We start from the raw sequence: 23,057 nt of genomic DNA, 5'->3' as shown, positions 1-23,057 counted from the left end.
TAGTATTATTCTATAACAGACGTAATCATAATATGTCTGGTTATTTTTCACTATCAATTTATTATAATTTATAACAAATAGTCTAATGATGCTTTTTAAATAAATTGAAATGTTTTATTTCTCTATTAAAAGTGAATTACAATATAAAATGTTTGTTCTGATCACTGGACTCCTGCATGAAACAATGCTGCGATGTGATTGGCTGATGGACCTTACGTGCATAAACCTTTACGTTCCTCTTATTGCACTTTAAGAAGTCAAAGTAAAACAGACATCACGAGTCACGATTGATCTCACACATGGTGATGTGAGAGAGAGGGACGCAAACTCAAACCCGCTCATCTCTAACTGAGGCTGCACAGGGGCCCGGGACAGGGGCCCGGGACAGGGGCCCGGGACAGGGCCGCACACTGTTCACTCCAAAGTTTCACGTCAGAGGTTCTGGACGAGACGGCGCTCGTCTGGACCGGATCTCCGCCTCTTCGTGACCCGGGGCATAGACGCCCCTCACCGGCCTCACCTGCAGCTGACACTCCCGGGCTGGTGTAAATGTGAAGCTTATTATCTTTCATTCAGACATATTATTGTGCGCGGGGCAGAGCTCTCGTCGCCTCCAGCCTGAGCGAACTAACGTGACAGACTCGTGTTGTTTCAAACAGCAGCATTAACCGTCTCTTTGTAAGAGAAGTTCAATACCTGGAGAGTGTTGTTGAGTTTGCAGTTTCTTTACATCGTCAAGAAGTTTCTTCTTTCGTTTTTCGGCATCGGGGGGATATATTCCTCTGGACATGAGGACCACGCAGGGACCACGTTCTGTTGTGTTTATGTTTTGCTCTCGAGCTCCTCGCGCACAATGAAGTTGCCCAATCAGCGCAGGTTTGGTGTCTTGGTTGCCAGATTGTCATTACAAATAAAATGCGGTTTGTCCATTATATGTTACCGCTGTGTGCGCTGCCGCGCCAGCAGCGCTACTACACTAGTGGCGCACGCTGCGCTTGCACTTCGCATAAGACGGGTTGCCAGATTGGGGGCCCTATTAACGCCTCGGGGCCCTACGCGGCTGCTTAGTTCGCTTATAGGCTGGGCCGGCCCTGCACACATCCTAATGCTTCATGTACGTAGATGTTGTTCTACGATAAATCCTCAATGTATTGAATTTGCGATGCCAAGATGTTGTTTATTGCATTTTGAATATGAGAATTTAGGAATGGGAAGAATGTTCTGCTATTGGGGCAAGACGAAAGGATTTTTACACACACCAACAAGACTCTGCACTTACTGAATCCATGAATGATAAAAATGTTTCATAAAATGATCAAGCCAGCACCTAACAGCCATATTTTGCATATAATCAATTGAACAAAGATGATTTTATTCTGAAAGTTGGAACAAGGGGGGTACAAGGCGGTTCATGATGTGACATAAAGTAAGAAATAACATTACATAATAATTGTCATAACAGATTGTTCCAGGCGTGATCACAGGAAACAAAAACACCTTCATCAGATGCAGCAACACTATTTTCATTTTGTACAGATTCCAGGGACAATGCACCTCAAACCAACTGAAGAAATCTTTCGATCTAAATCCAATGTTTTCTTCTTTTTTTTCAAAGCAGTTGCATAGATTTTTTTTTCTGAATGAAACTTTTCTAAAGAGCAGAACAATATTGCATCAATAAGATTTACACAAATATCCGTGATGGTTTACAGCTTGAATGCACGGTGATCAAATTAAACCTGAGCCGCTTTAATTTACTCTGTATCGTCTTGCATCTCAAAGCAGCAATGAGCGTTTTTTAATGAATGACTGCGCAAGTACGACAAGACCAAGCAGGCAAAACATTGCAAACGCTGTCAGATTAAGTCTATCTTCATTGTGGCGTTTAAATAAATTAAGCAACAAGTGAAATCAATTCAAATCATTTTTTTTTTGTTTAATTTCGGTTTATTTGAAAAGGACAAGTATGTCTCATGAACTCATGTCACACACTACAACATTATGGCCTAGGCTTATTCGCAATGTCCACCCATCCATTATTTGTAATTAACTGGGTCAGAGCATCTCCAAATCTGTTGCTCTTGTGCGTGTTCATAGCTGTACGGCCAGTTCTCAACTCCACTTTCCTTGTAGAGCACTTTAAACACAACAGCCGGGCCAAAGTACTGCACACGTACACAAGCCGCATAACAAATAGTGCTTGATTGTGTGTTAGACAACCAAACAGACCCAAAACAAACATTATTTGTCTATCCGGTCCGTTCACGGTGTCTCATAAAACCTACCAACCCATCCACGTCTGCAAACACGTTCCAAAATGCATGCGAGATCACTCTCAAGTTTGTCTTTCCCCACCATTTCCCTCAACGCTCCAGGACGTGTTGTAATCTGTATTTTGCCACGACACAAATAATAGCAATTTAACCGTTATTAGTGTGAAGAATTTTCCTCGGCGCTAATGTGCTCTGGAAAGCTGTTCTCTCTATATGCCTCTCCGTTAGCAACAAGGACGCCGCAATAAGCTGTGATTGTGTCTGCGCGGTGACAGCGGCAGAGTCGGCGCGGTAACATAACAGGCTTGTGTGTGGGGACTTAGCCGTACGAAGCTGCTCTTGACAGCTGCAGGCAGAGTGTGTTGTTGGCTCCACAAAAGAGGACCCTCCAGCTGCACAGAGAGCTTCATGCGTCAAAGGAGAGAGGACTGCGGGACCAAAGCACTTCTGCGTTTGATGTATGCGCGCAAGAAAGCCACTCGAACGCGGGAGGGATCGGGAAATAAGATTGAATTTCATAGCGTAATGCACAGTTTTATTGTCGGGCGATTCTGTCTTTGAGAAACATTTGCGGTTTTTGTTTGAATTATAGTTTAAAAATGCACCGTAAGCGAGATTTGGTTGAATGAAGTTCTCTGAGGCGCATTACTCTTGTCTTTACGCACCATGCCCTAAAGTTTAGATCGGCCCGAATGATCCAGCCGGAACAAGCATGTGCACGATACTGTCCGAACATGATCCATAAAACAACATCCCTTCATTAGTTTGTGACAGACAGCTTCCTCTTAATGGCCTTCCCTGTCTAAATAAATGAAAAAATAGCCTGATTTGTGTGATGCAGATGCCCTTCCTGGTGCCACTGCCCACAATCCACTTGAACAACAAATGCAAGACAACTTGAGCAAATGATGTATTCTATAGCAGATTTAAATTGTTCTTCTTTTTGATTGTATATAGGTTGTTTTATCATTGTTCATTGTTTTTATGTTGCACCGAATCACCAAAGCAAGTTGCTATGTTGGTGAATTCTGTTCATTAGCAATAGCAATAAACCTTTTCTGATTCTGATTCTGATTTCCCCTTACTTCCATCGCCCTTATTATACCAAGAAGAAAGGCCGTGTGGCAAAAAAGAATCACGGTTGTTTCCTTGTTGATCAATTAATTTTTTTTATTTATTTTCTTTAAAAAACAGAAAATGGTTTTCAGTATTGATTTTGTGAACAAGACAGATGTTTAATCCTTCCCATTTCAATAATTAAACCTTACAATCTGCTCCAAACTATATGCTTTTACTTACAAAGGATTGGCTTTGGACCTTTCAATTAAAAAGAGCTCATGCTGATCATTGATAATCAGACACGACTGAATCTTGATCTCGATTCTCAAAGTCTTCCCTACCGATTATAATGCATTGTATTTGTCGACGCTTAAAAATCATTTCTGGCTTTATTCAGATAAACCCTTTTTTTTTTTTTTTTTTCCCTCAAACTTAAGTCAGCACATTTCAAACTTGGTAAAAATCGCTGACCTCTGCTGTTTAAGACACACTGTGGATTCTGGCAGAAGGATTTTAGAGGCAGATCCCTGAAGTCCTGGAGGTGTAGGGCCAGCCATTCATCAAACAGACAAGCATAACTGTAATGTGGTTTTGTATGGACTGTGCGTGCCATAGAGATGTATTACGTTACTATTATACTGCCGTCATATGATCTGGGGGTAAAACAAAGTTGATGTCAGGCTCAGGGTAAAGTTTATTTGTAGAGCCATGTAAGTAAACAAAGTACTTAAAAGTGCTTTACAGAACAAGAAAAGATGCACTAAAATCCCAAATAAAAACATAAATAATCATTATAAAATGTATATTTGTGATTCTTCATATACAACTTAAAGATACACAATCTTTTACATCCGTCTTGTATGTTTTTATTGCAAAATAAGATAAGATAATCTAAAATCACACCACAGATCTGACTTCTCATTTGGCTCGATGGCATTAGTTGATTGTCTCCATGGAGATAGATAAGTTTAATGCCGTCAAAGTAAGTACTGTATTTTCCGGACAATAAGTCGCCCCTTTTTTTCATAGTTTTGGCCGGGGTGCGACTTATACTTATAGTTATACTTATATACTTATACTCCAGTGCGACTTATATATGTTTTTTTCTTCTCTATTATGCATTTTTTGGCTGGTGCGACTTATAGTCCAGAAAATACAGTATAGATATTACATGGACCCAAGAAGGTAAAGAAGAACCTGAAGAGTTACATAAAACACCTTTAAAGCACTCAACATACTTTTCCCAATACTTTTTTACCATAAAAAAATCCATTCATCGCGTCGCTGCTTGTTCTGAACGCGTTGTTTTTGTTTAATTACCAACAAATAACCTTTAATTCCTGTGCCCTTTCCATTATTCTCAATTTTGCAAACTCGTCTGCAGCGATTAACAACAATTAGCTCTATATTGGCGCCATATTCAAGCTCATTATGAATAACTTTGTGTAAACCGCTGCTGCTGCAAACGGACAATACACAATCTATTCCTGCCTCTTCATAAATCCATTCTGAGCCTGTTTTTAGTCATGTTTGTGTCAGCGAGATAGGGTATTAGCCGCGCCCTCTGTAGCTGGAGTGGGGGCTCAGCATGGCCTCTGTGTTTCCTCGACATTATATTTTATTCAATAGGCTCCATGTGCGACTGCCGCTGCGCTGATTTTGTTTGCGGAGACAAATTTCCCGCAAATCTGTTTTTGTTGCTTTGTGGTGTGTTTTTTTTAGTCTCTTAAATGCCCCCGTGATCTGTTGTCAAAGAGAAATGTCTTGAAGGAAAAATGAAACCAGATTCAGCCTCGGTTAAATGCCCTGCACATGATTTTTGAACCGTTCACTCTGATGCTGAACAATGTTAGAAAAACAACTATCAGGATTTGACACAAGACTACTTACTGTGGTCCTCATTCAACTTTCTTTCTTTATTTTCCTCAAATTGCTATTTTTACATCACTCTTCATGATTTGAAGGTCATTTTCCAGGTCAGGTACAAATGCCTGTGTCAGTTTGTTTCATGCACACAATCCCATACTATTTATAGGAACTTAAGTATAACGAAGATTAATATTTGTAAATATTAATCTTCGTTATACTTAAGTTCCTGTAATTATATCCTTGTTTTGAGCACTTTGGACCTGTCTCATCTCCTCTCCTTGTTATGTCAGGAGCCAGGCATAACAGGCTTCGATTTGATTTATCAAATTTGGGGTTTGTCTCCATTAGTCTGTAAGAAAAATAGAATATATTTCCCCCCCCACCTCGCCGTAATGTGGATTTCCCCGCATAACCATCACTTCTCAGTACAATATTAACATTACACAGCCCACTTGATCTGCTTTTAGATTTTATGCTTTGTTTAGGCCTTTTCTACTTACAGTCTATGACAAAAATTAGCATTGTAACTGAAAAGGACGTATTATTTACTACATTAACTATCGCTCTGCCCAACTAAAACATGTATTCAACACTATTCTACATAATCGCACAGACCTTTCTAAATGAGCTATATGTGATGTGTATGTGTACCATCTTAAATAGTTAAAAACAATTAACAAAGTCATTTTAAACTATTTCTGGTCGTCAAAATACTATATCGCTCATTTACTGTACCTAGTGCATTCTGAGCACTGTAATTATTCACGGAAATGAGTTCATGAGCACTAAGATTTTAAGAGTTTACAGTCACGGTAAAGCTAACAAACATTTGCAGCTAACAGCATGCTTCCTGCTTCTTGGCTAATCACATGCTCTATAATTAAATACAGACAGCACACAGCGGTTTGATTCTGACCATAACAGCTGCTTATACATAAATAAATACACATCAGTACTGTGGAATTGACTTTATGACTTTATTAGCTCCGTAATTAAAGCTAATCTTAATGAACATATAGAAACACTGAACACGGTTATGTATTCTCCTGAGATCCAGAATACACACGTTTCCAATATTTTTCAAAGAGTGAGTGCAATCAGATTTTTATTTTTTTTTCCATTTCCTGGACACCCATGACGCGGAGGAGTTCATTGTTCATCTGTCATTTAGAACAAAATCAATCTTCTCTCACCTCAATGATCCTGAACAAGTCAGACACGTCTTTCAGTCCCTTCCTTCCTTTTAAACAATCATTTTAGTTTTGAGCGTGTATTGTATGTCCCTGATTGGCTAATCCTCCTGTCAATCAAGCCCATCTGAACTCTGGGACAGAAAATGGTGTCTAGACTGATACTGATCGGTATGAAAAATAAAGAGCTGTATCATTTCCAGGCAAGGCATTGTCACTGATATATTTACAGGACAAATATTATGCATTATTTGTATTGTTATTAGCACTTTCATTTTGGCATCTCCTGTTTTATTATTTTTTATATCAAACAATTGGATCTCTGCTGTTTACCTTGCTCCATCCACTGGCTGCAGAAGGAATGACACACAGTTTAAGCTAAACGTAGATCCATGATTTCAGTGCATTTCAAGCTGGCCTCTCATTTCCGGGTCTCGGCACACAGTTGTACTGATCGTGATTAGATGAGTGAAATTTACGGAATGAGTTTGGCAGCTATGAATTCTGAACTTAAAAATCAGCAGAGATTCTCGCTCTGAGGGGAGAGGACTTTCTAGCCAGGATTCATCAAACTAACGTGAATTGAGCTAAATGCTACTCCAGGCATGTTTTTGACGAAAAATTTTAAAAAGCTCAAAGTCAATTTTGCACATATGTCTCTTATTGATAGTCTCCTCACTTTTTTCTGGTTTCCTCTGTAAAGGAAATTAAGTGCTTGAATAGATTTGTTAAAGTCTGTTCAAAAACAGCGAGATATCTGATATCACTCTGGGAAAGGCGGGTCACCAGGAAAAACCAATCAATGTATTGACCTGTAGCAGTGGCACATTTTTTCTTCAGGTTTTAACTTGATGCTCAGGTCGGCGGTGTCAGATGCCAATGATCTGAACTCATGGATATTCTATGTCTTTCATTCCCTCTGCGATGATATCTTTAACTCTGTCTTATGATTTGTTTGTTTTCATGAAGGCTACCCTTTCTTATTCTTTTATCTACCCTGAATGTGAACTGTCTTTGGATAGCCTTGTGTAGCCTTTTTGTTCTGTGCCTGTCTCTGCCAGGTGGCTGCAATGAATTGCCCTTCAAAGGATTAATAAACTCTGCTTCGGATTCTACCTGGCACTTCACACATACTGCAGGTCTCAAAGTATTGTCACTAAATGGCTGCTCAAAAATGAATTACTTGCCCTCTAACTCACTTTGAAACTATACACAAACTTTCCTGGCACTTTTTGGAGCCCTGCTGCCAACCGTCGAATCAATGCAGACACCGAATGACCTTTCTGACAGAGGAAGTCAATGAACCATCTGTCTCGGTGTGTGTTTCGCCCAAACCTACTTCCAGATTTTGTCATTTCCCATCGAGGAAAGAACGAATATTCTTTCATTCGATCCGTTCTTCCTTCCACTTGCGCTGACATTGTGTTGGCCTGCAGGTAAAAATGTCGTCCAGGAAGTTTTAAGAGGTTGTGTTAGTATTCAAACATTAGGTTCAAACCTCACAGCCTTCCCACGGAGCTGCTCTCTCCGGGAGGCCTTAGATCTGCACCAGTGACCAGACAGAGATCCAGACGCTTAATTCATGTAGCGCCCCCTGGACTTATACGTGTCTGAAGATTTCTACTTAAAAGGTTTGAGGTTTAGGCTAAAAATATAAATAATCAATGAGTTCTTTTGAGCTGGTAGGGACAATGGAATTTCAAAATAAAAAACTCCTTTTAGGATAGAAAGTACATGAAAACCTTCACCAACTTTCTTGAAGCGCAAATAAATGCCACAATTGTCTGGAACTCGAGGTTAGAAACATAATCATGCATTCTGTACTTGACTAGCTTTGAGATGATGAATATGCATGGGCGGTTGTTGTGGAAAAGCATATTAAACAGTGATAAATAACCTCAGATCCAACTTGTTTGCTGATTTTCCTTTTTCTTACGGAATAATTGATTGCTGACTAGAAACTGCTTTGACCCACCTTCACACAGCTGTTGATATAAGCCCGATTTAGTCTGATCTTGTAAGCAAAGCAAGAGACTTTTGTAAAAGAGTGACATGAAAGAATACATGTGGATTTGGTCCCGTTCCCAGCGACACTTGTGTTTGCAGTTGATCACATGTTTGACAAAGATGGATTGCGAGAGGAGGTCTAACTGTGCGACCAAGTGGTGATGTCACGATATGTCATTTTAGTATTACGATTACCGTGGGAAAAGACATCACGATTAGAGCTGGGTTGAAATAATCGATTTTCCAATTTTTAATCGATTTGCATATTAATGGCCGATTATCGATTCGTACGTCCAAAGATCGATTTATTTTTATTTTATTTTTTTTAATTTAAAAAAAATAAATAAAAAAAAAATAAAATTATTTTCTACATTTCCCTTAGTGAACTTCAATCTACCTTCAAGAAAGATAGTTCAGGACTCCTGGATTATCTTTCTTGAAAGTAGATTGACCCTTAACCTTTTCATCAGTCTTCCAGCCATCAGTAACTACCAATACTTGTAAGATTTGCTGTTTAATATTGATATAATAATAGTTTTAATATGTTGTTTTTCTACACAGTCATGAAGTGAAGGAAACGGTTCAAATACATTTTTCATTTTTAATAACATTAACCCCCGGATCGAATCGAAATCGGATCGAATCGGAAATCAGATCGAAATCGGAGCGAATTGGATGGGATCTGAGAAATCGGAAAAAAATCGATTTTGAAACGTAAAAATCGGAATCGAATCAATTCTTTAAATTTGAATCAAAAACTAGCTCTAATCACGATTATTCGCCATTATCGAGACTGTGAGACTAATTTTCTTTCACTCTTGTTGTCTAACATGTTACTGTTCCTCAAGTTTGTGACCGGCTTTACACAATTGAACTTTCCGAAAGATAAAATAAAGGTAAATTTGACAAAAACAGCCAGATCAAAAAGTTAAGTATGTATTTAGGTCTATTTTTTGGACAATAGATTGCACTAAAAGACTTAATTTTGCTTCTAAAATCATTATTGTTTTGTTTTTCTTTTTGGGCTCTCACGATTATATTGCGACCTGAATAATCACGATTATCGATTAACCGAATCATCTTGACAAAATATCAGACAAATTTGATGTAAATCGCAGCTCGTCTTTGGTCTTTGTCCCCATCTCACCGTGACACCTACAACCCGACATTTTTGAGCCATGGCTACATTTCTTTTGTCTTACATCGACACAGTTTTGCAGTAGGCTTAAGTCTAAGAACATCCCATAAGAGCTGCATCTGCCCATCAAAATTAGTCTTTTTTTTTATAAATGCTTATGTAATATTCCTCCCCTGCTGCTTATAATATCAGGTACAATGATGAGGTAAAGACCTGGCTTCACCTTCACCTGCTCGTTATAATGTTCTGCTTCATTGGTAAAGACTCTTCCGTGACTGACGCCTTCATAATCATGCGCACACGACTGAAAACTGAATGACTGAAATAATTTTGATGAACGTTTTTAAGCTGAATATATGTGGCAACAAGTAATACATTCCAACTTCCCCTCTCTATAGTTCACAAATGTACTGTGTGTAGGAATGGTGGTGCTTGTTACAATTTTTTTTTTTTTTGGTGGGATTTGTAACGGAATAACGTTCGATTTCAGAAATATTAATAACGTGATTGTTAGTTTTCACGCTCATTTCACAAAACTCAACTTAACACTTCTACACACATTTCATTTTTTTTTTAAAAACTCTATTGACAATAAAACTATTCTTATGTCAATTCATATTGAAATTCCCTTTTTTTTTGGCCAAAAAGGAAGATTTTAGTAATATTTTAAATCCTTGTTTAGCCATGTTTTGGTCTTGGTTTTGTATTTGTTATTTTTTCTTATAGCACACAGCCATGAAACTACATTATATTTTCAGCCAGCCCTTTCTACTTTTCTCTCTTTCTGTCACAGGTTTGATTGACTACAACTTCCACTGTTTTAAAAAGGCCATCCAGGAAGTGTTTGACGTGCGCCTCAAAGTGCAGCAGAACCGAAAGCTGCTCAGCCAAAGGAGGTGGAGCAAACTCACATCGATGAGCAACGGTGCGGCCAGCAACCCGCACTGACCCGAAGTGACCGCACGGACACGGACTCCTGCCGCAAATGCACATTTGAAGGGAGGATTCAACAGTGTATCCTTGTTTTGACTGCAAAGATTTAAAGGGACTAAGGATTTTCTATTTTATTTCTGCCGTCCAAGATGCTGTTGCAATCAGGTTTTTTTTTTAACCACAAACTTGCCATTTAATCAACAGGATCACTTTAGTCAGGCCAGACTATTATTATCATTTTTATTATTTACTGATATTGGAATGGGTTATTTCTCAGTTACATTTATAAACACAACATTTAGCAGGAATGTAGCGTTTAATTGACATCTAAGTGCTAAGTTTTCCCATGCATTTGCTGTCCTTTTTCTCTATTCTAGCAGCTTCATGTCAGCATTATGTTCAAATATCAAATGCTGTGCTAATTGATATTATTTTGCAGCAAATCATCCAAACGTGCAATTCTCATAAAGTGGTTTAAGCGCTTCCGGACACTTACACTTTCAGTTGATCCATACAGACACTTTCACAAAACAATTCACTGAGCTTTTGCAACGTAGTTTCTTCTGTGAGCGTATTTGCACTGGACGATTTATTTTTCATCTTGTTGAAACTTGTGAAACTATTTGTGATTTTATAAGACTGTAAGCACTTCAGTATATGGAGCATAATATCACATGCAGATTGTAAATGTTGGGTTGTATGTTGTTTGTCAAATTCACTGTGGACAAACTCATCTTTATTTAGTGTATTATTACTTCTGACCCGGAAAAGACGCAAAACAACCACTATTTGCAAAATCTATAGTGCCAGAAAGAAAGGGCAAGAATCAAAAATAGTTAGAATTAATCAAATGTTTAATCCCTGCCATGTACAATTCTAATACAGAGATAACAGAGCGCTTACCATCTGTCCTATCGAATGTGATCGGTAACTTACACGGGGGGACTGTTTTCCTCTCTTATTGGAGCCATTTCATCATGTTTTAGTCAGTGGAGGGTGTGTAGCAGTGTCTTTTCAACATAAAATGTGCTATGACTCAAAACAGAAACCACTAAAGCCTAAATTACTCCTACTCAATACGCTTCGTTGATCATTTCATTGGTATCCTTTCCACACAAGGTTAACAAACTGATCATTTATCTATTTATTTATTTATTTCATTTACTTATTTATTTATAATGGCTTGCCTTTATTAGACAGGACCGCGAGTGAAGAGTGTGGAGAGGAACTGAGTGGGGATCATTCTCATGTTCTCACTCAATATTATCATGTTTTGGTTCTTCTTTTGATTAAAAAAAATTGTAATATTCAGAAAAGGTTACGATTCTTTATAGTCGTTTAGCATTAGAGCACAGAGAATAGTCTTGTACATGTGCTACGCTCTAACCCCTGCACCGATTGAACTATTATCTATTATCTATCTGCTTTTCATTCGTATTCTGTAAAAACACAGGGAAACAGCACGTATCATGCGGTTTGCTCGAAGTCGGCTCGTTTAAGCGCTCCATTTGCTCCACAGAGAGAGCGATACATCTGCCTGAAGTATGACGGCGGGCGTTTTGGAACAGACTTCTTTATTATATCTGATGCAGTGATGTGAAGCCGAGGATATAACGCATAAAGCATCTGGTACCGTCATTTACTCTGTGCGAGACGTATGGGAGAAAGAAGCGCGGTCTCTTTATACGTAGTGAACAGACGCCTAAAACTCAAGCAAACAAGCTTTATCATTACGGCGAGGACTTTTCCGGAACGTAAAGAGCGCTAAAGGAGATAAGGAGACATTTAAAGTTGGCTTTACACAGTTTGAAATGATGCTAAACTGTGAGGCAATGCGTTGAAGATGTTTTTTTGGTCAATGTTTTTGAATCACGGGGCCTTAAATGTACTCGGGAAAACATCGTCCATCGGCACCAAACCCAAGATGGCGGTCCATTTGAGTCAATGGGCCGTGCTGGCCAATCAGAGCGAAGCAGTGAGCCGGAGCTAAAGATTTAAAACCTGTTTTTGAGGAAAACTGAACCGGAAAGAGCGAATCACCTGAAAATAGGAGAAAAGTTCCACAGAATCCGACCTGTGCTAAAGTTGTAGGTGCCTGTTTGTTTTTACATTGACATGTGTATTTACACATGACATGTGTATTTATATATTTTTTAGTTTAAAGGTGCACTATGCAATCTTTCTGGTGTAGGATTCATCACCTGTTTGTTTCCATACAGATGTGATTGCTTTACTTGGGATTTTCCACAGTTTGGCATTGCATTTTTATTCAATTACAGGCGTTTTATAGCAAAAAAAAAAACATACGTTTTTTAAGGTATTTATTTTTTACAACAAAAACAGAACATGGAACAGAAAAGCCACAGAAATAAGCATTCAAACAATTTCCAAAGTCCTTAAAAAGTAGTCCAACATATTCAGTCCATTTGGTCCAAAGTCTGTTAAAAAAATGTGAAAACTGCATTCTTACTGTGAGCTGTCAGCTCGTCTCTCCACAGATCTGACCGGTAACGCCGCCTGGAAAAGTCAATCAAGGAGATACATACATTTATTAAGTTTATTCATAACAAACTCATTCAAAAACAGAAAGAAGGGAGGGTTAAATACAAATAATAAATGAATAAAGAACATATGGGACATTAGTGACACCTCCACTGCACTGTAAACCCACAATGCCCAGTTGGCAGAACAAAGTTGGCATTTTGTAGCTAAAAACTCCAAAATTGGGATACAAGAACAAACAATACTTTTAGAGAGGATAGAGTATCACCTAAGAAAAGTACTACCAGATCTAAAAGACGTCTATAATGGGACTTATGGGACTCTTCCTGGTCTAAACTAGGACTAAAACGGGGCTAAAATTGGACCGCATCATTGCTACACAGTACTTCTAACCAAGAAATGATCAACTTTAACTACCACAACTTTGACTCTAAATTAAGGAAGTATTAGAAAAGTTGGACCTTTTAAAATCCTGGAATAGATGGTATATTTCCTCTGAAAACATCTTTTTTTGGTTCATATAGGGGAACTCTGGCAGTGTGTGTGTGTGTGTGTGTGCGTGCGTGCCTGTGTGTGTGCGTCTGTCTGCTGTGTGGCGTGATCAAAGGAGATGCGTCAAATTATTTATATTTTGTTTATTTAAGCACATTGGAAATAAACAGATTTGTCTTTTTCGCACAGACTCCGAGTGTTGTCGAATTTGTTTGTTTAGGCTGGTTGTTCGTCTGCAGATCAGATGAATTGTCTGGCGTCTCAGCGGGACTCTCGCAAACGGCTTTGGCAAAGTTATTCACATACAATCGCGCGCATTAGATTTTCCACCGCCGGATCTGAATGTGTCATTACCCCGTCGCGTTTCCTGTCTTGAGTCGCAGCAGCTGCCCCGCCGCTCACTGCAGCTTCTGTTACAGCACGGATCCAGCTGTGGCTTCACGTCATCGACATTTACCATATAAAGGCGTGAAGTAAATCAACTGCACCAAAATCTGTGTGAATCTTTACTATAATAAGCCACCGAATTAAGATTCAACTCTTTATTTTTTTAATGTTTTGTGCACTGAAATGGGGTAAAGGATCATGGTCAAAGTCGGTGGTTTTTTAACGTTTTACCGCCAAAGAAAATATTAAGCTTTCCGAGTATCACCAGATCTAAATCATGTCTATAACGGGACTGTTTTAGAACTAAATTAGTGCTAAACTTGGTCTTAATTAGTAATACACCTTTGCTACAGTAGGTTTACCTAAGAAATTACGGTGGAAGAGATGTCCACATACCAGCTAAAGGACCTCATTTACCACCAGAAGTACTGTACATGTACCACAGTTTGAAAAAGGCTGATCTATGTAGTGTTGTAGAAAAAGATTCAGTAGTAGCAGTAGCAGTAGTTGTAGTAGTAGTAGTTTTTTTTGCAATGTAACACTCCTAGACGAATGAGGGATTACACCGACACACTGATCTATGTACCGTATTTTCCGCACTATAAGTCGCACCTTTTTTCCTAGTTTTGGCCAGGGTGCGACTTATATTTATACTCTGGAGTGACTTATATATGATATTATTTGTTATTTTCACTCTTGCAACCGCATTTCATACTCCAGTGCAACTTACATATGTTTTTTTTCTTTTGTATTGTGCATTTTTTGGCGACTTATACTCCGGTGCGTCTTATAGTCCGGAAAATACGGTAGTTAAGTTATGTTTGTTTTTTACTTGCTGCTGCAACAAAAGAAGACTTAAAGGCGCAATGGACGATTTTTCGGTGATTTGAGAACGCAGGCAGAAGTGCGCATGTGCACTCCCCGTGTGGACTGATACAACACACACGTGCGTTTGTTTATTAGCGCAACGGAGCGCATCGCATCTCTCGTCTCCCGTAGATTTCCGTCTTCTTCTGCGTCAGCTCGAACAGTCTTTCTCTGTCTTCATTTTGTCCCGTACACTGAGGGAACTATATTATGATAGATCCATGCCCTTAGACATGCGGAAACATGCGGAAACATGCTGCTTTCGTGAGGACGAGCCGACGCGGCTGCAGGTGAGCGGTAGGTGCGTTTTATGATTGATACGTGGCAGGGCTAATCGGCAGTCCACGCCACGAGGAAATAAGACTCAGATTTGGGTAAAAAAAGATCGTCCATTCAACCTTTAAGCAAAGAAGCTTGTTGTTCAAAACATCGTGATTTGACAATACGATATCACAATATTTCGATTTTTGTTACATCCCTTCAGCTTCATTCTTATCGGTCTTGCATTTATTGAATAGGGCTCCACGGCCGAGCTAAAAATAGCCATGTGACGTCACCACCAACAGCGCGTACCCGGAAGTCAGACAATGGAAACTGCGGGGTTATCAATTCCCATTGAAAACACGTCATAAAACGACGGTCAAAACTGATTATTACGACCCGGAAACGACTCATTTGTTCCACAAAGATTGTTAACAACAAACACTGCCGCTATGGAACGTGTAAAAGTGATTCTCGCTATGCCGATAAACCTGAAATGACGGGCGTTTGGTTCATAACTTTCCCGAAGCCGACGAGGAAAAGGGACAAATGTCACTTGTGGATACGGGCGTGTGGCAGACCAAAAGAACATTTCCACGTCGGGAAAACTAGGAGGAGCACCTACATTTGTTCAAAACACTTTGTAGGAGGATATGCAGCAACCGCTTGCAACGAACAGGTGAGTTAGAGTAATAAACATGACGATAAATAATAGTGACAGTGAGTGTCAGTGTTGTTTTGACTTGCATAGGCTACAACCAGTTTTTAGCGCGGAACACAATAAACTTATATCCGGGGCCCCGTAAAAAAGCCTATACTGTTTTACAAGTTCAGCCTTCTTTCCGCTAATACGACGTCCTCTGCATCGCTTCAACTAGTTCAGAATGGGCCTCTACTTTATGCTGTTTCAGCTTCGCTCTTGGGACGTCATCTTCCGTCAATTTGAGTGAGATTAGCTGTCGTAGTCGCTGTTGTTCTGCCATTTTCCCATGTTATTTCCCTGACGGCCTGAGCGCGCTTGAATGTCCATCCGGGACATTTGTAGTGCTCATTAATATTCTGACGTCACCCCGCCTTGATCTATTACAGGTGTATTGCAAAAAAACAGAGTTGCCTATCCGCAGATCTGACCTTTAACTTGACCTGATATAGGTAAGTTTAATAACATATTCTGGAACATTAAAGGCAACCTAATCATAAGAAATTGCACAATTGTCTCATATGGAAAAATGTTGGTGAAATAAAAAAGTAAACAAACCAAAATTTGTTTTATTTACTTTTTTATTTATTTTTTTCTATTTAATAGGAAAACAAACTGAAAGATCATGAACAGATTTTTTTAAATATAATGTATCATATTTATAGGGGTTGATGTACTTGGGTATGTTTTTTTTTATATTATTTGTAATTTTTACGTTATTAAGTTGTGTCGCCTGAGCAGAGGAAACAAAAAACAAATGATAATTACCCATATTTTCCCGACTATAAGTCCCACCCGAGTATAAGTCGCACCAGCCAAAAAATGCATAATAGAAAAGAAAAAACATATATAAGTTGCACTGCAAGTGTGAAAATAACAAATATCACATATAAGTCGCTCTGGAGTAGAAGTCGCACCCCGGCCAAAACTATGAAACTTATAGTTTCATAGTTATACTTATAGACTTATAGTCCAGAAAATACAGTATACATTTTGTGTCAATAAACATAAATGGCACAATTATTTTAAATGTCAGTTTTTTTAACTTTCCAATCACTACATCCATTTCGCTTGGTTTATTGTCGATTCCTTTTCATCGGAGTCCATCAGATCCGACTGTGGCTTGTTAGCTTAAGCGGCAGAATGGAAAAGTACACGAGAAGGGCACGTATATCACAGAGGAGTGGACACGTCACCTAATTTCATAAAGGATGGCTGCTTCGTATAATTCCTTTTTTCAAACATTTTTCCACCAGGGGAACGGACGAGAGAGCGCCCTGGCTTCATTCACTTTTCACCCGCCATTATCCCTGCACCGTATTATTACAAAGCCGTTGCGTCGAGGGAAGCGCCTGACAGTTTGTAGTCCGCCGTGGCTACTGTTTGTGTCTCGCCTCGACACTTTACATGCAACCTGCTGGAAAATACTTCACGGACACATCCATTTTGCGGTGGAATCCCGGAGGCGCGGACCCGAATGCACCGCGAGGATTATATATCATATAAGCGTGACGTCCAGCTCGGGCCCCGGGGTGTGTTTTTTTTTCAGAGTGGTATTGATCCACGGACAGAGAAAGATGGCGCGGTAGTTTCATGGCTTGTTAAAAGTTTGAAATGCCGGACACCGTGACGAAAGGGGCGTGCGCGGGAATGGATTTGATCGTCGTCAAGGAAGATGACGGATTAAAGGCTCATCTGCAATCGAACGCAGTGTTTTCATGTCCGTTTGTACATGCTACATGCAATGCTGTGGTCAAGCTCGGTTACAGTTAGGGTTGCAGTTACAGTATTAGTATTCGTAGTCGTTGTAGTAGTAGTAGTAGTAGTAGTAGTAGTAGTAGTAGTAGTAGTAGTAGTAGTAGTAGTAGTAGTAGTAGTAGTAGTCGTTTGAATAACTGGATTGGACTGGAATGCATACAATCACAATGTCTTAGGGTCCATGTCTCCGGGTCCTGTACTGATGGAAAATAAAACTTTTCCAGCTTCATGCCTCTTCTGCAGTAGTTGTAGTTGCAGTAGCAGTAGTAGTAGCAGTAGTAGTAGCAGTAGTAGTAGCAGTAGTAGTAGTAGTTGCAGTTGCAGTAGCAGTAGTAGTAGCAGTAGTAGTAGCAGTAGTAGTAGGAGGAGGCTTAGTGCTAGATAGTCGAGTCCGCGGCGGCGCTGAAGTAATCTTGTTTCCATGGTAATGAGGCTTAAACTGTTATATAGGTTTGCATCTTGTTCAATAGCATATGGTGAGATAGTCAATCATGTATTTATCGTAAAGTTATTGCTGTTACATGTTGACCAATTGTCCAAACCTAATTCTAATCTGTCCTACGAGGCAAACGGGTCACAGTCTGGGTGATACTCTGCTCAAGAGCCAAAAAGTAGTAGTGGCAGTTGTACTAGTAGTTGTTGTAGTAGTCAAAAGTAGTAATCAAAAATCAGATACTAATTGATAGTAACACTTGTATTGAAAGTAGGTGCCCATTTGATAGAAAACAAAGCACATTTGACCTTCCTGAACAGTGTTAGAATGATCTTTGAGCTGAATCAGAACTAGTATAAGACCACACGGGATCATAAATAAATGAGTCGGTTGAAAATTACAGTTTATCGTCTAAAATCTTCGTCTTCAACATTTAAATATGCCCAGACTTTGCAGTACACAGACATAGTAGTTGACACTCCTCTCGTGTGCCTGTCCCTGGAGCCGCCTGTCATGTTGTTGATATAAGCTTGTACCTCACCTGTGGTCATGATCTTTGGGTCATCTGAAATGAGTTTTCTCAGCAGGGGCCCGTCTGCTCGTCTCTCTCTTATACAAGAAGTGATTGGGCTGAGGTCCCAGCCCTCTCCACACGCTGAAGGACTTTTATCATCTGAAATAGTGTCTGGGGCAAACATACATAGGCTAAGCAACTTCAGACTGAAAACAAGTTCAAAATGTCAAGTTATGGAAACGTGGAACCGTCTGTATGGTGTAAAACAAATGTTCAGACGATGACGTTAAAATGAGAAAATGTGAAGGTTAAAATGAGAAAATGTGAAGGTTAAAATGAGAAAATGTGAAGGTTAAAATGAGGAAATGTGAATGTTAAAATGAGAAAATGTGAAGGTTAAAATGAGAAAATGTGAAGGTTAAAATGAGGAAATGTGAATGTTAAAATGAGAAAATGTGAAGGTTAAAATGAGAAAATGTGAAGGTTAAAATGAGAAAATGTGAAGGTTAAAATGAGAAAATGTGAACGTTAAAATGAGAAAATGTGAACGTTAAAATGAGAAAATGTGAACGTTAAAATGAGAAAATGTGAATGTTAAAATAAGAACATTTTCACGTTAAAATAAGAAAATGTTCACGTTTAAATGAGAAAGTGTTAGTGTTAAAATGAGAACATTTTCACGTTAAAATAAGAACATTTTCACGTTAAAATTAGAGATTTTTCACGTTAAAATGAGAAAATGTTCATGTTAAATTATACGTCTTCGTTATACGGACGAAATATGTAAAAACAAAGTTGTTAAAATGAGGAAATAGTTTTTTTAATACTTTCTCATTTGAATGAAAAGGATGTTTACACTGTACATTTTAACCATTCCCTTTATTGAAGAGCTTTTGCTGGGGGCGATTATCTCGTTGCCTCAGATGTTTTGAACTGACACTAGTTCTAATTTCTACATAGTCAAGTTCAATAGTTTTATATATTGCAGTTGCAGTGCCAATGCCTTAGTATTTTGAAAAAAAAGTCTTGAAGGTGCTGGTTCACTGCTCTGGAGTTTCTTTTCTTTACACCCATTATTCCACATCCAAACATTATTTGAACATATTACAGTCCATCTACAATTACCGGCGTAATCCCTCATTCGTCCAGGAGAGTTCCATTGTAGAAAAAGGTTCAGTTGTAGTCATCTGGACAACGTTTCGACTCTCATCCAAGAGTCATTGTCAATTTGCAAATTGTCATTGCAAATTGACAATAACTCTTGGATGAGAGTCCAAATGACTACAACTGAACCTTTTTCTACAATCCATCTACACTTACTTGATAACATGTCCCATTAAAAGTATGAGGGAAAAAAGTAGGAGAAGCAGAAGTAATGTGCAGCAAGGGACTGTGGTCTGTTTAACACATATAGGTCTTGACATTTTGTTCGATCGGGCGGCAGCAGATGGGACAAACGGTGAGCATCTCGGAGCAATTCTGGCAGCAGACCAGGTGGCCACACGGGATAAACGCCATACAAAGGTCTCGGTCCATGCAGATCTTGCACTGTTTATCCCTTTGAAGCTTCTCTAGCACCTTCCGGGTGTCCTCGTCTTGCTTCTCTTCAGTGCTTCTTGGAGTGGGCGGTCCGTCAAAACCCTGAAACTGGGATTTATACTTCAAGCATACGGCCAGGTATGCCTTTAACATTTGCACGAGTGACTGCATTTGGAAGGTAAATCGTACAAACGCGGCCCGATACTTGGAGGTCTCAGTACTCTTTGGGGGCAGTAGGTTCCCCTGTGCTGTCTTCAGACGGACAAACTCAACCCAAGGATCACAATGTGTGAGCTTTGGCATGCTTGGGCGAGGCCCCCTGTACCTATACTCTGGAGCCGCCGGCAGTCGGGGAGTTTCCCCGGCCTGGCGTATCCTCCAAGATGGCTCGGAAGGAGGTGGAGGAGGTGGGAGCTGGTACTCCGTCCGTGGGCAGGCTCGGGGAGGTGGCACAGGAGGCCGGGTCAGCTTGGACGGAGGATTAGGGAACACAGGTTCTCTTCCTCTGTCGTGGGAATCGGGTGTGTGGTGAGCTGCAGACTTTCCTGGTGGTCGAGCAATCGCTGCCATCGGGCGTCCCATTCAGCGTGTCTGTACACACAGCCAGGTGCACATAGAATGCTATTTGATTCGTACTCGTACTCGTAATCGCGATCATAGCGGACTTCTTCTAACAATAACAACAGCAACAACAGTCTAAGGAATAAAGTCTGGCGGTAATGCGACACTCGGCTGTCGACTGCCATAAAACAATAACAACAGCAACAACAGTCTAAGGAATAAAGTCTGGCGGTAATGCGACACTCGGCTGTCGACTGCCATAAAACAATAACAACAGCAACAACAGTCTAAGGAATAAAGTCTGGCGGTAATGCGACACTCGGCTGTCGACTGCCATAAAACAATAACAACAGCAACAACAGTCTAAGGAATAAAGTCTGGCGGTAATGCAACACTCGGATGCCAACCGCCATAAAACAACAACAACAACAACTGTAGTTGTACATCTTATTCTTTGGACCTTATTCTTTAGACTTTTAATCTTTAAATTCTAGACTTTATTCTTTAAGACTTTGCTCTTTAGACTTTAGTCTAACTTCATTCTTTAGACTTCGTTCTTTAGGCATCATTCTTTAGTCTTTATTCCGGTAATCCAACACTCGGATGCCAACCGCCCTAAAACAACAACAACAACAACAACAACAACATAAACTTGGTCCAAGAATAAAGTCTAAAGAATAAAGTTGATGGTAGTAAATGCATCTTTTCACTTGGCTGCCAACCGCCATTAAAAGCAAGACAAGAATAACAACAACAATACATACAATTGGTCTCAGTATGTACACAGATATTTACACAAAAAAGCACAGATGTTCACATAATAAGTGGACTTTGTGTTCAGCAACATGTAAAAATAGGGAGAAGAACAATTCATGTGATGATGACAATAGTAGGTGATTTTAGGACATTGAGAGTGTCGGGACGTGTGACTCTGAAGCTGCAGGTCAGACAGGCTCAGAGGCTGGTGAGGGCCCCATCACGCTCAGCAGAGTCTCCTCCTGGACTCCAGCTCAGTCCCCAGATAGTGGAGGGGATCTACACACACTTTAACACTTAAGTAATGGTACACGGCTTCACTGCTCCTCAAGTCCACACCAATCTCATATCATGGATTAAAGATTTGATATGATTTATGTGGTTGTTTTAAGTCCAGCCAACTGTTTTTAAAATGACATGATGCTATTGTCACTTACTCTTTTCTTTGCATACACCAAACACTTTGCGTGCAACAGAGAAGGAATGACACTGTTAAAGTTATATTATATTATATTCAACAGGCATTGCCATAGTGCCACTCAAAGGGCCACACCTTTGCTCAAAGCTCATCAGACATATCAGACAGTAAATATTGGGACTTTGACAAGCAATAAAGTAGTTTTTAGCAAGTTCCTAGGCATAATTGTCAATGGTTAAGGTTTAAAATGACATGACATTTTTATTACAGCTTGAAAGTGGAGAGTTTTAATAATGATGAGACGAAGCAATCAAAGTTTAGAGTGTTCTGGTTTATTTCTTAATTATACCTATGAGAAATCAGACCTGACCATTTTATCAACCAAATTGGACGTTTATTCTTTTGTGGTGGTTATTGCAATTTCAGGACATGCTGACGTGTACATGGGAATAATGTTTTAAAAAAGAAAAATTTACAATTATTAAAATTGTTCTCAAGCAATTTGAAACCTGCTTTTAATTGATGTTTTCTGACGTTGCAACAACAATTTGGTTAAAAAAAATGTAAAAAATAATAACAATGATGTTTTAAACTGGAAAGACATTATTTTTCATACCAAATTTCTCACTATTTTACATGTGATTGTCAGACAGGAAGCCGCACAACACATTTGAACACCGAACTGTGACATGACTGCGTCCGACGCGTCCTTAGCGCCACGTTCATTGTCATTCACCTGCTCGGGCCGACGCTTTTTCCACGTTTGTTCAGTCCCGAAAGCCAGCCCGTGTTTATCACAGCCTCTGTTTTCCCCTCGTATTTGCTGTTATTATGTTTACTCTGAGCACAAGCCATCAATTCACACCTGGATAAGTGGAAGATGCAACTTAGTGTGAGGAATGGGAATGAGGCGGGCGGCCCATGCAGAGGATAAAACGCAGAGCTATATGCATGAGGGGTTTCAGGCATCAAACTACCGGAGGAGAACTTTCCTCTAATGTTTATATATTCAATTAAACACCATTTTGTCTTGAGCTCGCTTCAATAGATACGTGACATTTCATAAGTACTGAGCTATTCAACGCAGATAATATCATAAAAGTCAAGAAATGTGAGCTATAGCTGTAAACTTTATCTGCCACATGGAGACGAGCTAAATGAATCCGCGGTGATCGCTCGGTCGGTTCTTCTTAAACTTGGGGTAAATTTACTGGGTAAATAGGTCTCACTCAATGCCATTTTTTAGTTACAGCCCATATGTTTGACCGTATCTCACAAAGGTACATCCATCCATCCATTTTCTACCGCTTGTTCCCTTTCGGGGCCGCAGGTGACTGGAGCCTATCCCAGTGACTTCGGGCACCCTGGACAGTGGCCAACTCGTCGCAGGGCCCCAAAGG

At 39.6% G+C, this 23,057-nt stretch overlaps 2 protein-coding genes across 3 annotated transcripts in view; both read left to right on the top strand.

Moving 5' to 3' along the window:
* Positions 1 to 10,625, top strand: part of rragd (ras-related GTP binding D) — an 82,772-nt gene extending 72,147 nt beyond the window's left edge. The window contains exon 7 of the mRNA XM_072458413.1: positions 10,330 to 10,625. Within this exon, the coding sequence (XP_072314514.1) occupies positions 10,330 to 10,484 (155 nt within the window). The 3' untranslated portion in view covers positions 10,485 to 10,625. The remainder of the gene's footprint in view (positions 1 to 10,329) is intronic.
* The window catches only part of LOC140371108 (mitogen-activated protein kinase kinase kinase 7-like), a 298,187-nt gene that overhangs the window by 197,630 nt on the left and 77,500 nt on the right, over positions 1 to 23,057 (top strand). The window lies entirely within an intron of this gene.

The sequence above is a fragment of the Eucyclogobius newberryi genome, unplaced genomic scaffold (assembly GCF_026437365.1).
Source record: "Eucyclogobius newberryi isolate DKJ021-1_F unplaced genomic scaffold, fEucNew1.0.hap1 SCAF_21, whole genome shotgun sequence".
In the NCBI taxonomy this organism is placed as follows: Eukaryota; Metazoa; Chordata; class Actinopteri; order Gobiiformes; family Gobiidae; genus Eucyclogobius; species Eucyclogobius newberryi.
The sequence above is the reverse complement of the archived record's forward strand: the minus strand, read 5'-3'. Positions and strand labels throughout refer to the sequence as shown.